Genomic DNA, 13,104 nt, shown 5'->3' on the forward strand with positions numbered 1-13,104 from the left:
GCTCTCCTGGACTTGCTTTGTAGACCAGGCTGGCCTCGAACTCACAGTGACCTGCCTGCCTCTGCCTCCCAAGTGCTGGGATTAAAGGCGTGCGCCCACTCCTGGCTGATTTTCTGCTTTTAGACATGTTGCTGTGCCAAGTAAATAAATAGCAATCTTTGTTCTCAATGATACTGGAATCTACTTAAAATGGTATTTTATTTTGTTCTGTTTTTTTAAGAAGATGTATGTATGCATGTATTTATTTATTTATTTATTGTGTATACAGTGTTCAGCCTGCGTGATATCTGCATGCCAGAAGAGTGAAGGAGATCTCATTATAGATGGTTGTGAGCTACCATGCGGTTGCTAGGAATTGAACTCAGGACCTATGGAAGAGTAGCCAGCGCTCTTAGCCTTTAAGCCATTTCTCCAACCCTGGTTTTTTAGAGAGATTTCATTAGCTATTACAGGATCTTCTTTGAGTATCAATATTTGAGGACTGCATCAAAATGAAGAATGAAGTAAACTGTAGTATTTGTTGAATACCTGTTTTGAGCCAGAATGATAGTTTTGTTTGTTTTTCTTTTTAATGTGTTGATTGATCAAAACCTTTTAACATTCCTTTAAAAAGTTGTAGGCGGGCTGGAGAGATGGCTCAGAGGTTAAGAGGCTGCTCTTCCAAAGGTCCTGAGTTCATTTCCCAGCAACCACATGGTGGCTCACAGCCATCTATAATGAGAACTGGCACTCTCTTTGGCATGCAGGTGTATATGCAGGCTGAACACTGTATACATTATAAATAAATACATCTTTTTAAAAAAAAGTTGTAAGGCTAGGCGGCGGTGGTGCTTGCCTTCAATCCCAGCAGTTGGGAGTCAGAGGCAGGTGGATCTCTGTGAGTTCGAGGCCACCCTGGTCTACAAAGTGAGTTACAGGACTGCCAAAACTACACACAAAGAGACCTTGTCTTGAAAAGTAAACAAAAAAGTAAGATAGATAGTATTTACAATCACATTGTTAAAAGCATCTTTCTGGTTTCTTTGTATATAAAGAGTTCCATCTATACCAGGCCATATATGCTCCTAAAAGACATTGCGTTGTGCAAAAGTTTATAATAAAAGCGAAATATATAGCATATGGGGCAGATGGGCTTAACACAACATCACGAAGATAAGCAAGGTAGTACATGTCTATAATCTAAAGCAATCCACTCTGAAAGCCAAGTTCTAGACTAGCCTGGGCTACATAAAAAGACCCTACCTCAAAAATCAAGTCTCCAGCAAAACAGCAAAATGAGACTTTAATAAAAATCATAGCACGTGGGGGCTGCAGAGATAGCTCAGTTTTTAAGACATTTATTGTTCTTGTCAGTGGACCTGAATTCACATCCAAGTACCCACTTAAGGTAGTTAACAAATTACCTGTAACTTCAAGGAACCGTACAACAATCATGCAAGACTAAACACACATGAAGATAAAATAAATCCTTAAAAAAGGTAGCATAGATTTACATATGTAAAATAATTAACAGATACATAATACTGTAAATGGTATGCATTTTTCCTGAAAACACTTGAAGCTTGATTGTTTCAGAAATGAGCATTCTATGGTTTGCTAATTACTGTGAAGTAGTAGGTTTTTTGAGACAGGGTTTTTCTGTATACCTTGCTGTCCTCCTACCTCGGCCTCCTGAGTGCTGGCGTTAAAAGCATGCACCACCACTACCCTGCTCAAGCCTTCTTTTAAGGTATCTCCTTTTCTTGCCAAAGCTGTGTGTTGCTTAAATAGCATAAAATAAACTGTCTCCTTTATCTTAACAGATGTTCAAAGTCCTTTGTGACTCCCCAGTTGTGAAAGCTGACACTACTGTGTGTCAGACTGCTGTCTATTTTTCTTCTCTGGTGGGGAGCTCCTCTTTTTGAGGGCAAATTTCGGGTGCTCTTATAGGCGCAGTATGTATAGGGCCCTGCTGTGTTGTTCCCTGGACAGCTGCCATTGAAGCTTCTTCAGTGTCTTAGATGTGCACTTACCTGAAAATTTAGGTCTTGTTTTGTTTTTGTTTGTTTTATTTGCTTTTCAAGACAGGTGTCTCTGCTACTCTAGCTGTCCTGGAACTTGCTTTGTAGACCAGACTGGCCTCAGACTCACAGAGGTCTGCCTGCCTCTGCCTCCTAGTACTGGACTAAAGGTGTACACCACTACACTCAGTTTTCTTATGCCTTTTTAGGATTTAATTTGCTTTTATAGTTCTAATTTCTTAAGACAGAAGCGGAGATAATTAAGACTTGATAATAGCTTCCCTCCCTCCACCCTGTTGCTTTTACAGTTTTTTGTGTTTACTTTCCAACAGTTGGATTGTGATAGAACTTTTGTTTGCATTTTTTGCCTAGAAATTGTTACAACTCTTGAGTCTGTACATTTTTATATGTTGTTGTTACTGTTATTATTACCATTATTTTGTGTGTGTGTGTGTGTGTGTGTGTGTGTGTGTGTGTGTGTGTGTTCGTTCTATGTGTGTCTGTGTGGAGGGTATGCCATAGCATGAATATAAAAGTTAGAAGACAACTTTTGTTTTGTTTTGTTTTTTGAGACAGGGTTTCTCTGTAGCCTCGGCTGTCTTGGACGCAGCTTTGTAATCCTCACCTGGCTGGCCTTGAACTCACAGAGATCTGCCTGTCTCTACCTCCCTGGGTGCTAGGATCACAGGTGTGCCACCATGCCCGGCTAACTTTTGTTTTTGTTTTTGTCTTTGTTTTTTTTCTGAGACAGGGTCTTAGCCGTGGCTGTCCTGGACTGGCTTTGTAGACCAGGCTAGCCTGGAATTCACAGTGATCCGCCTGCCTCTGCCTCCTGAGAGTGCTGGGATTAAAGGCGTGTGCCACCATACCTGGCTAACTTTTGTTTTTTTAATTTTATGTGCACTGGTGCTTTGCTTACATGTATGTGTGAGGATGTTGGATTCCCTGGAACTGGAGTTACAGACATTGTGAGCACCATGTGGGTGCTGGGAATTAAATCCTGTTTCTCTGGAATAGCTAGCAGTCAGTGCTCTTTCATCTCTCCAGCCCTACATTTGGTTTTAATATTAAAATATTTAATATTTTAGTGGTTGAAGAGTTGTTGGTTTTCTTTCTTTCTTTCTTTCTTTCTTTCTTTCTTTCTTTCTTTCTTTCTTTCTGAGACAGTCTCATGCAGCCTACGCTGACCTCATACTCATTGTGTAACTAAGGAAGACTTGAACTTGTGAATCTGTTTCTCCCTCTAGAGTGCTAGGATTATGGGCATATGCCACCATGTTGAGTTTCAGTAGTTTCTGCAGTTTGGCCTTTATTTTCTCTGGTATATTAATTATACTTGATCTTTCTCACAGACTGTTGGGATGCTGTTTTTCATTTACTTTAACCTATTTACGCTTTTAGGTAGTTTCTATTACTATGGCTTCAAGTTTTCTGTAATGTTTTTATAATCATAGTGGCTTCAATTCCTGATATCTATACTATCTTAAGTTTCCATAGTTAACTTTATTTTTGGTAGTTTTCGTTCTAGGATTTCCATTTTTTCTTTTAAAAAATTAATCCCAGCACTAGGGCGGCAGAGGCAGGTGGATTGCTGTGAGTTCGAGGCCAGACTGGCCTGGTCTATAAAGCGAGTCCAGGACAACCAAGGCTACACAGAGAAACCCTGTCTTGGAAAAAAAAAAAAAAGACTTATTTATTATTTGTACAGTGTTCTGCTTGCATGATTGTTTGCGTGGCAGTAGAGGGCACCAGATCTCATTATGGATGGTTGTGAGCCAACATGTGGTTACTAGGAATTGAACTTAGGACCTTTGGAAGAACAGACAATGCTCTTAACCTCGGAGCCATCTCTCCAGCCCCCGGATTTCCATTTTTCTATTGGAGTTTTTAATATTTTGCTTGTGTTCAGGTTTTCTTTAATTCTTAGGTATTATATAATAGAAACTTCTTTGAAAGTCTTTGCTGCCTCCATCATTGTTTCTGTGTGTGTTGTCACTACTTTATTATTCCTACAAGCCATGGGTCACTCTGGCTTGCTTTCATTTCTAGAAGCCTTCCCTTCATGATGTTAGATACGCTGGACAGTCAGTTGAGAATGTAGTTCCTGTTGCCTTTATTTTTACTTTTTTATTTTTTGGTTTTTGAGACAGTGCTTCTCTGTGTAGCCTTGGCTGTCCCTTTGTAGACTAGGCTGGCCTGGAACTCACAGTAATCCGACTGCCTCTGCCTCTGCCTCCCAAGTGCTGGGATTAAAGGCATGCACCACCATGTCTAGCTTCCTGTTGCCTTTATTAATAAAATTTTGTTTTCTTTGCAGGCAATTTTTTTGGGTGCCCTAGCTTGTTTTATGATTGCCTTTATTTTTTAATTAAATTTTTTTCTCTGCCCCCCCCACCCCCCAACTAAGCAAGATTTCTTTGTATAGTGCTAGGTGTCCTGGAACTTGAGCTCTGTAGACCAGGCTGGCCTTGAACTCATAGCCTGCCTCTGTCTCCCTGAATGCTGGGATTACAGGTGTGTGCCATCACCCCCGACATCTCATTTTTAAAATTTAATACAGGGATTTATCATGAAAAAATTAAGTATGTTGGGTTACTTTGTCATTTTATAAAATATATGCTAAGGTGCTAGAGAGATGGTTCAGCAGTTTTGAACACTTGGTGTTCTTCCAGAGGACTCAGGTTTGATTCTCAGTACCCATATGTGGCTTGTAACCATTTTTAACTCCAGTTCTAGACAGTGTTGCACAGACAAGTAAAACACTCACACACATAAGGTAAAAATTTTAAAAGAGTATGACCAGGGGCCTGGGTACGGTGGCACACTGTAATCCAGGATGAAAGATCAGGAAATCAAGTTGTCCTTGGCTTCATAGTGAGTTGGAGGCTATCTTGGATTATATGAGCCCTTGTCTTAACTGGTGATGTTTTGTTTTATTTGTTAAGTATACTACTTCTTCAGATAACCTGAAAGAGATAATAAATATTGGGAAAAGGAGAGAATATGAAAGGATTAATTTTGTCGGGGGGCGGGGGACGGACTTCTATACTGTTGTCTTTGCTGGCTGCATCGTTTTTTTTATATTCTAATTAGTAGCAATAAGGATTTCAATTTCTTTATATCCTAGTCAGTGTTAGGTTCCTTACTTGGCTCCCCTAATCTTTAGTGCTGGGCTCAAGTTCTATAGCGCGCGTACACACACAACACACAACACACACACACACTCACACTCAATTTTATTATTTGTGAGAGACAGGTAGATTGATTTTGATTGGTTGGTTCATCATAGTGCATGTGTGGAGGTCAGAGGAGAACTTTGTCGAGTTAGTTTTCTAACTTTTGTTTTTTGTTTTTGTTGGTCTGTTTTCGAAAGAGGGCTTCTTTCTCTGTGTAGCCTCTGCTTCCCAAGTGCTGGGATTGCAGGTGTGTGCCACCACGCCTGGCTTAGCTTTCTCACCTTTATGGGGTTCTGCAATGGAACTCAGGTCTTTAGGCTTGTATTGTTACTGAGCTATTTCATTGGTTCTCAGGCTTTTAGAAAATAATACCACACTAATGAGAGGGAGGTGGTCTCTGTTCTGTTTAGTTTGCATTTCTCAGATGCTATGTTGAGTCCCTTTTTAAAAGATTATTGTGCATGTTTATTCTCTTGTGTGTGTATATGCATGTTACTGTCTTTAAAAGAATGCTATATAATAAGAATATGCAGGGTAAGCCGGGTGTGGTGGCACACCCCTGTAGTCCCAGCACTGGGAGAAGGCAGAGGCAGGCGAATCTCTTGAGTTCGAGGCCAGCCTGATCTACAAAGCAAGTCCAGGACAGCCAGGGCTACACAGAGAAACTCTGTCTTTGGTGTTTTGTTTTGTTTTTGTTTTTTCGAGACAGGGTTTCTCTGTGTAGCCTTGGCTATCCTGGACTCTCTTTGTAGACCAGGTTGGCCTGGAACTCACAGAAATCCACATGCCTCTGCCTCCTGATTGCTGAGATTAAAGGCGTGCGCCATCACGCCTGGTGAGAAACTGTCTTGAAAAACCAAAAAGCAGGGCTGGAGAGATTAAGAGCACTAGTTGTTCTTCTAGAGGTCCTGAGTTCAATTCCCAGAAACCACATGGTGACTCATAACTATCTGTAATGAGATCTGGTTCCCTCTTCTGACCTGCTGGCTCACATGCAGGCAGAATGCTATGTAAATAATAAATAAATAAATCTAAAAAACAAAAGTTAAAAGGAAAAACCAAAGCCAACTAACCAAAAAAGTCAGGGAAGGGAACCCGAGGGAATAGTTTAGTAGTTAAAGCACTTGTTGTCCAAAGATAAGATCCCTGACCCTGCCGGCTGCCCACATGGTGTTCTTGTACTCCAAAGGTATACCCAGGGTGTCCCTATTTTGGGGGCATTTTAAAAGAATTTATTTGGTTATAAAACTGGGTAATAAACAAATAACAAGGTGAATAATGGTTGTAATTGTTAACCTATTTCTATAATCTACTAAAAGATAAAACTTGAGGACTGGAGAGATGGCTCAGAGGTTAAGAGTACTGACCGCTCTTCCAGAGGTCCTGAGTTCAATTCCTAGCAACCACATGGTGGCTTATAACCATCTATTATGTGATCTGATGCCCTCTTCTGGCCTGAAGGTGTACACCCAGACAGAGCACTGTATACATAATAAATACATCTTAAAAAAAAAAAAAAAGATAAAACTTGATATTAGTAATACATGTTACTAATATTTGTTTTGTTTGTTTGTTTGTTTAATTATTGAGACGTGGTTTCTCTGTGGCCTTGGTTGTCCTGGACTCACTTTGTGGACCAGGCTGGCCTTAAACTCATAGAGACCCACCTGCCTCTGCCTCCCTGAGTGCTGGGAGTACAGGTGTGAGCCACTGTACCTGGCCCTCTTTTAGATTTATATGCATGGATGTTTTGTGTGTATGTATTTATGTGTACCATTTGCATGTCTAATGCCTCCAGAGATCAGAAGAGGGTACCATATTCCCTGGACCTGGAGATACAGATGCTTGTGAACCATCATGTGGGTGCTGGGAACTTGAGTCCTTTGGAAGAGCATCAAGTGTCCTTGACTGCCAAGCCATCTCTTCAATTCTATTAGCAGTAATGTTTAAGAACCTTCTGTATGTAGTGGAGAGAACTGCCAGCTGAGGATCAGAAAGCCTAGGCTGTAGGCTGGTTTTCAGCCATATGTTGGGCTTGGTAAATCCCTTCAGTCTCTATGCTGGAGTGTTGGCTGGCACTGATATTAGACATCGTGTGCCAGACATCCTTTATTTAATATCTGTCTTCAGCTTAATGGTCTGGAGCTGGGCGTGGTGTGCACGCCTATGATCCCAACACTCTGGGAAGCAGAAGCAGCCTGATATCTATGAGTTCTGGGCCAGCATGGTCTACAAAGCAAGTCCAGGATAGCCAAGGCTACACAGAGAAACCTTATCTCAAAAGATAAAAAAAGGGGAGGTGGGGGGCAGGGGGGGCAGAGAAAGCCAGGGGTGTGGTGGCGCATGCCTGTAATCCCAGCACTTGGAGGCAGAGACAGGTGGATCTCTGTGAGTTCGAGGTCAGCCTGGTCTACAATGTGCGTCTAAGACAGCCAAGGCTATACAGAGAAACCCTGTCTTGACACGCTCAAAAAACAAACAAACAAAACTAACTGGGAATAAGTCTCCCGGCTGAGTGCTGAGAAGATAAATTAAGGTTATTTGGTTATGCTTCCTTTTCCCTTTTTCTCTCCCCTCTTTGACTTGTTTTTAAGATTTTTGTTCTGTGATTTGAGACAAGGTCTCACTATGTATTTCTTGGCTGCAATGGATCTCACAATATAGATCATGCTGGTTCAAACTCACAGCGATCCATCTGACTCTGGCTCCCTGAGTGCTGGGAATACAGGCACGCCTGGTGTAACCACCAATCTTAATCTGCATATATCTTTTTCCATTTTATCTTTAGTTAAGGAGTATCTTAGTGTGTACAATACTGTCCTTTGTTCTTTACCTCCTTTTCAAATTATTGGAATCGAAGGGATTAATTTTTATTTTTACTGTATTTTCATAGTAAACTATCTTTTGGTTGTGATTGTGTCAGAACATAGTATTATATTCTCAAAGTTATACTAGTGCATTGACTGTGAGCTGAGGGCTATAAGTTGTGAGCTACACTTCCAATCTAGTAGGGAAAAACTCTACCTTACTGTTTTGAAATTGCAATACGTCAGTGAAACAACAGTGTGATTAAATTAAAAATCCAGCCAACCACGAAATCTGACTTCAGAGACCCATGAAACATGGAAAATCAGGAGAACACAAGTCTTCACAATTGCTAATTCTACAGTAGTACTTTATGAGAATAAGATAGAGTCCTAAATAATTCAGAAGAATAATTGTAAGACTAGTCAATGAAATTAGAGTATACGTCAATAAATCTTTGAACAGAAGCAGACAGGTAAACATGATATGAAAGGTGAATTTAACAGGATTACTGAGAATATTGTAAGTTTGGATATGAAAAGGTAAATTGAGTAAAAAATTCTGGAAGGCCTCACTAATAGAATACGTGGGTTAAGAGTATGAGGGTATGCATGATTCAGGAGGTAGAGGCAGGTAGATCTCTGACTTTGAGGCCAACCTTGTTTCCATAGTGAGTTCAGGACAGCCTGGCTACACAGAAAAACCCTGTCTCGAAAAAAAGCAAAGCAAAACGAAAGAATATGAGGGCTTGAAGACAAGGTAGATTGAGTAGAACCGCTAGACAATGGCACAGACAGAATAGAGTGCCAGCAGGATGTACTAGATTGGTGGGACCCATCTGCACCACGGTCATAGAGGAGGGAAGGTCCAGCTAAATAAAATCATAGCAGGAAATTTCCAAAACCCAGGGAAAGAGGTGGCCATCTAGATAGGAGACACCTAAACAGACAAGACATGAAAAGAGCCTCCGTATATTACATTGTAAGCATGCTGAACATACTAAGCATACAGAAGAACGAAGGGTGAAAGCTGCAAGAGACAGGTTTCAAGCCATACATAAAGATAAATCCATCACAGTAACAGTAGGTTTCTTGACAGACGTTTGGAAAATCAAGAGGACACACACCAGTATATTTCAGTAGTCTGAAAAACAGTAACTACTGATCTAGCTTACTATATCCAGCAAAGTCATCCTTCCATAATTGATGGAAAAAGTAACACTTTCCACAATAAACACAAACCAAGGGAATTTATGACCATTTTTAGTGGCACCCCAGAAAATATTTAAAGAAATCCTAAACATTGAAGAGAAATATAAACACATTGTGGAGAACACAAGAATGATAAAATAAGTTCTGCTAAGAACTAAGAAACAAACAGATGTGGATTAGGAAAATACCAAACATCTACAAAAATAACACAGTGGTAGGAATGAATACAAAGCTCTTAATGCTAATGGCCTCAATTTTTTAATCTGAAGGCACAGATTGGCAAACCAGTTTACAAGACAGAATCCATCTATTGTTGGTTTTTGTTTTTTGTTTTTTTTTCTTCTACACAGGGTTTCTCTGTAACCCAGGCTGTCCTAGACCAGGCTGTCCTCGAACTCACAGAGATCACCTGCCTCTGTTTCCCGAGTACTGGATGCGCCACCACACCCGGCAGAATCCATCTATTTGTTGCCTAAATGGAATCTTACCGGGGAGGAGAAACACTGTCTTAGTGTGAAAAGATAGAAGATATTTCTAGAAATGAAATTAGAAGTCAAGCAGGTGTAGCAATATTTATTTCTGACAGTGTAGACTTGAAATCAAACCTTTTTCTGTGATTTTCTTTTCTCTTCTGCCCCTTTCCTAACTCAATTTCCTCTTTTACAACACCCCCTCTATGATGTGCTGTGGTGTGCCCCTTCCCCAACTCTTGTTTTCTTTCCTCTCCTTCTCTTCCTCTCTCTCTGATACACTGTAGTGAAGGCTCTTCTTTTCTATTCATTTTGCATGTACTTACATGATCCATTACACCTAAAAGACTAGCTTGGTTAGAAAAGTGTAATTTTAAAATGTAATTCTTATTCCCTTTTCATCTTTTTTTGATGTTTGGTTTGTTTGTTTGTTTGTTTGTTTGTTTGTTTGTTTTAAACAGGGTCTCACTATGCAGACCATGCTCATGCTGGCCTTAAACTCACAGACCTACCTACTTCTGCCTCCTGAATGCTGGGATTAAGATACAGGTGTGCACCATGATGCCTGATCTTTACCTTTTAAATTGTATTTTTACTTTTCCTATAACTGTTACTAGCTTTTTGAAAACGACCTAATGATTGCTCTGCTTTTAATTTTTTGCACTTAAGCCTTTCAATTTTGGTGTTGAAGACAACCTAGAGCTGTGCTTGTGTGAGGCAAGTGCTCTGCCACATCCTCATCCCCTTTTTTTGGTGACTTTTTAGTGGGACTTGGAAGAATCTGAAGATAGCATACTGTTGAGTAGCATAAATATTTAGTGACGAACCTAGAAAGTTTCTGCATTTATTGGTAAACTGACATACTTTCTTGTTTTGACAGAGATGTTATGAACATAAGCAGTATAGAAATGGATTGAAGTTCTGTAAACAAATCCTTTCCAATCCCAAGTTTGCAGAGCATGGAGGTAAGAACAAACACTATATACCTCTAAGTACATTTGACTTTACTGAAACTGTTATTCAGTTGTCTTTATTTTTCAGCATGAACCTCTATCACCTATGGAAAGATAAAATTTAACAATGAATTTTGAGTTAAATACCAAGAAAACGATAGTACATTTAATTTAGGTTTTGGTTTCTTCTTCTTTTTGTTTTTTGTTTTTGTTTTTCAAGACAGGGTTTCTCTGTGTAGCACTGACTGTTCTGGACTTGCTTTGTAGACCAGGCTGGCCTCGAACTCTTAGGATCCACCTGCCTTTTTTCCACCACCCCAGTTCTGGGGTTAAAGGCATGCACCACTGGGCCTCGCTTCTTTTAGCATAAATGAAATTAGGTTGAATATGAAGTACCACACGTTTACTAGAGATATTTTTAGACAAATAACACCATAAGACTTTATTTGTTAGTTTGTAAGAATAGAGTTTGTGCTGATTTTTGTTGTTGTTTTCTTTTTTGAGACAGGGTTTCGCTGTATAGCCCTGGCTGTCCTGGACTCCCTTTGTAGACCAGGCTGGCCTTGAACTCACAGAGATCCACCTGACTCTGCCTCTTGAGTACTGAGATTAAAGGTGTGAGCCACCATGCCCGACTGAAATTTTTTTTTTTTTTAAGATTTATTTATTTATTAAGTATACAGTGTTTGCCTGCATGTACCTCTTCACGCCAGAAGAGGGCACCATCATAGATGGTTGTGAGCCACCATGCGGTTGCTGGGAATTGAGCTCAGGACCTTTGGAAGAACGGGCAGTGCTCTTAACCTTTGAGCCATCTCTCCAGCCCATGTACATCCTCTTCTTCCTAAGTGCAAAGGGTTATGTGTGCACATGCATCCTCACCTATACAAATCTTTGCTGTTTCTTTCCTAAAGTTCTAAAACTTGACTTTAAAAATTAGGCAAATAGGCCGGGTGGTGGTGGTGGTGGCACACGCCTTTAATCCCAGCACTCGGGAGGCAGAGGCAGGAGGATCTTTGAGTTCAAGGCCAGCCTGGTCTACAGAGTGAGTTCCAAGACAGCCAAGGCTACACAGAGGAACCCTATCTTGAGGGAGGGGGGGAATTAGGTAAATAAATCATGAATATTTCTATTTTAACTCTCACAGATTATGCATTATGAAATTAGGGATAATTTTTCTTTCTGAGAAGTTACTATTTCCCACATACTCTTTTAAACTGGTGATTGGAAATGGTGAGCTTCTGATATCTTTAACTGTGTTCTTTATAGCAATCCTAAAGACTCAATAATACATTTCTGAAAATTAGAAATATAAGGATGTATAGATAGCAGTGAGTAAAGTACTTCCTAAAGCAAACGTGAGGATCAGAGTTTGAATTCCTTTAAACAGTAGGAAAAGCCAACCAGGTAGTGTGTACACATGTAATCCCAGCACACTTACAGGGAGATGGGAAACAGAGACAGGAGACTCTCCAGAAACTGGTAGGCCAGATATCTTGGCATACACAACTGCCAATAAACAGCAAGACTTTGCCTGAAATAAAATAGAAAACAAGGACCAAGACCCGAGATTGTCCTCTGACCTCAACACATGTGCAGGTGCGTGGAAGTGCCCACATGTACTTACAAACACACAGGTGATAAACACATATACCCAAAATCAGACCTGTAGACAATTTATGTGTGTCTTAATGAATTGGTTTAGCCTTCTTATAACTTAGGTTTATAGAAATGAAGTCTGTTTTCAAGATTATGTTTCACATTTTAAAGGAATAGGTATGTCGTCATCTCATAAATTTCCCCAAGAATGCCAACAGAGTGAATATTAGTAGACAGACTGTCTGCCTAGTCAGATAGCATGCATTTTGTTTTTTGATCTTTTTTAAAAAAATTTTTGGACACAGGGCTTTACTGTGTTGTCTTGGCTGACCTGGAACTCTGTAAGTAGGTCAGACTGGCCTTAAACCTACAAGAGGCCTGTCTGTTTCTGCCTTCCAAATACTGAGATTAAAGATGAATGCTTCCATGCCCGGGTAGGTTTTTATCTTTTATTCATTCATTCATCTAAGAGTGCCTCCAAGAACAGGATAGAGAGATTTTTGCTCACTTGCTGTGTCAGGTTTTGAAAATTTTTTAATTCTCTACAAACCTGGAAACATCTTGTTAATCTTGAAATATTTGTTTTTGAGATTATAGATACTTGTTATTGATTCTTCTACCTTCTCTTTTTCTTTGTTATTAAACTAGAAACCCTGGCTATGAAAGGCTTAACATTGAACTGTTTGGGAAAAAAGGAAGAAGCTTATGAATTGGTTCGTAGAGGTTTGAGAAATGACTTGAAGAGTCATGTATGTATCCTTTTGAAATGTGTTTAAAGATTGAGTAGGCTGTTTTGATTTAAAAAAAAAAAAAAAGCAGCAAACCAAGTCAAGAAATGTAAATCCCTCTTACTGTGAGGAAACAATATTTTTTCTATAGTGAAAGCAGCA

The 13,104-nt window shown here is 39.9% G+C and overlaps 1 protein-coding gene across 1 annotated transcript in view; it reads left to right on the forward strand.

Moving 5' to 3' along the window:
• Naa15 (N-alpha-acetyltransferase 15, NatA auxiliary subunit) overlaps window positions 1–13,104 on the forward strand; it is a 66,846-nt gene that overhangs the window by 12,630 nt on the left and 41,112 nt on the right. Inside the window, 2 exon segments of the mRNA XM_051157121.1 lie at window positions 10,543–10,627; window positions 12,863–12,967. Of these exon segments, the coding sequence (XP_051013078.1) occupies window positions 10,543–10,627; window positions 12,863–12,967 (190 nt within the window).

This window comes from Acomys russatus, chromosome 15 (genome assembly GCF_903995435.1).
Source record: "Acomys russatus chromosome 15, mAcoRus1.1, whole genome shotgun sequence".
Lineage (NCBI taxonomy): Eukaryota > Metazoa > Chordata > Mammalia > Rodentia > Muridae > Acomys > Acomys russatus.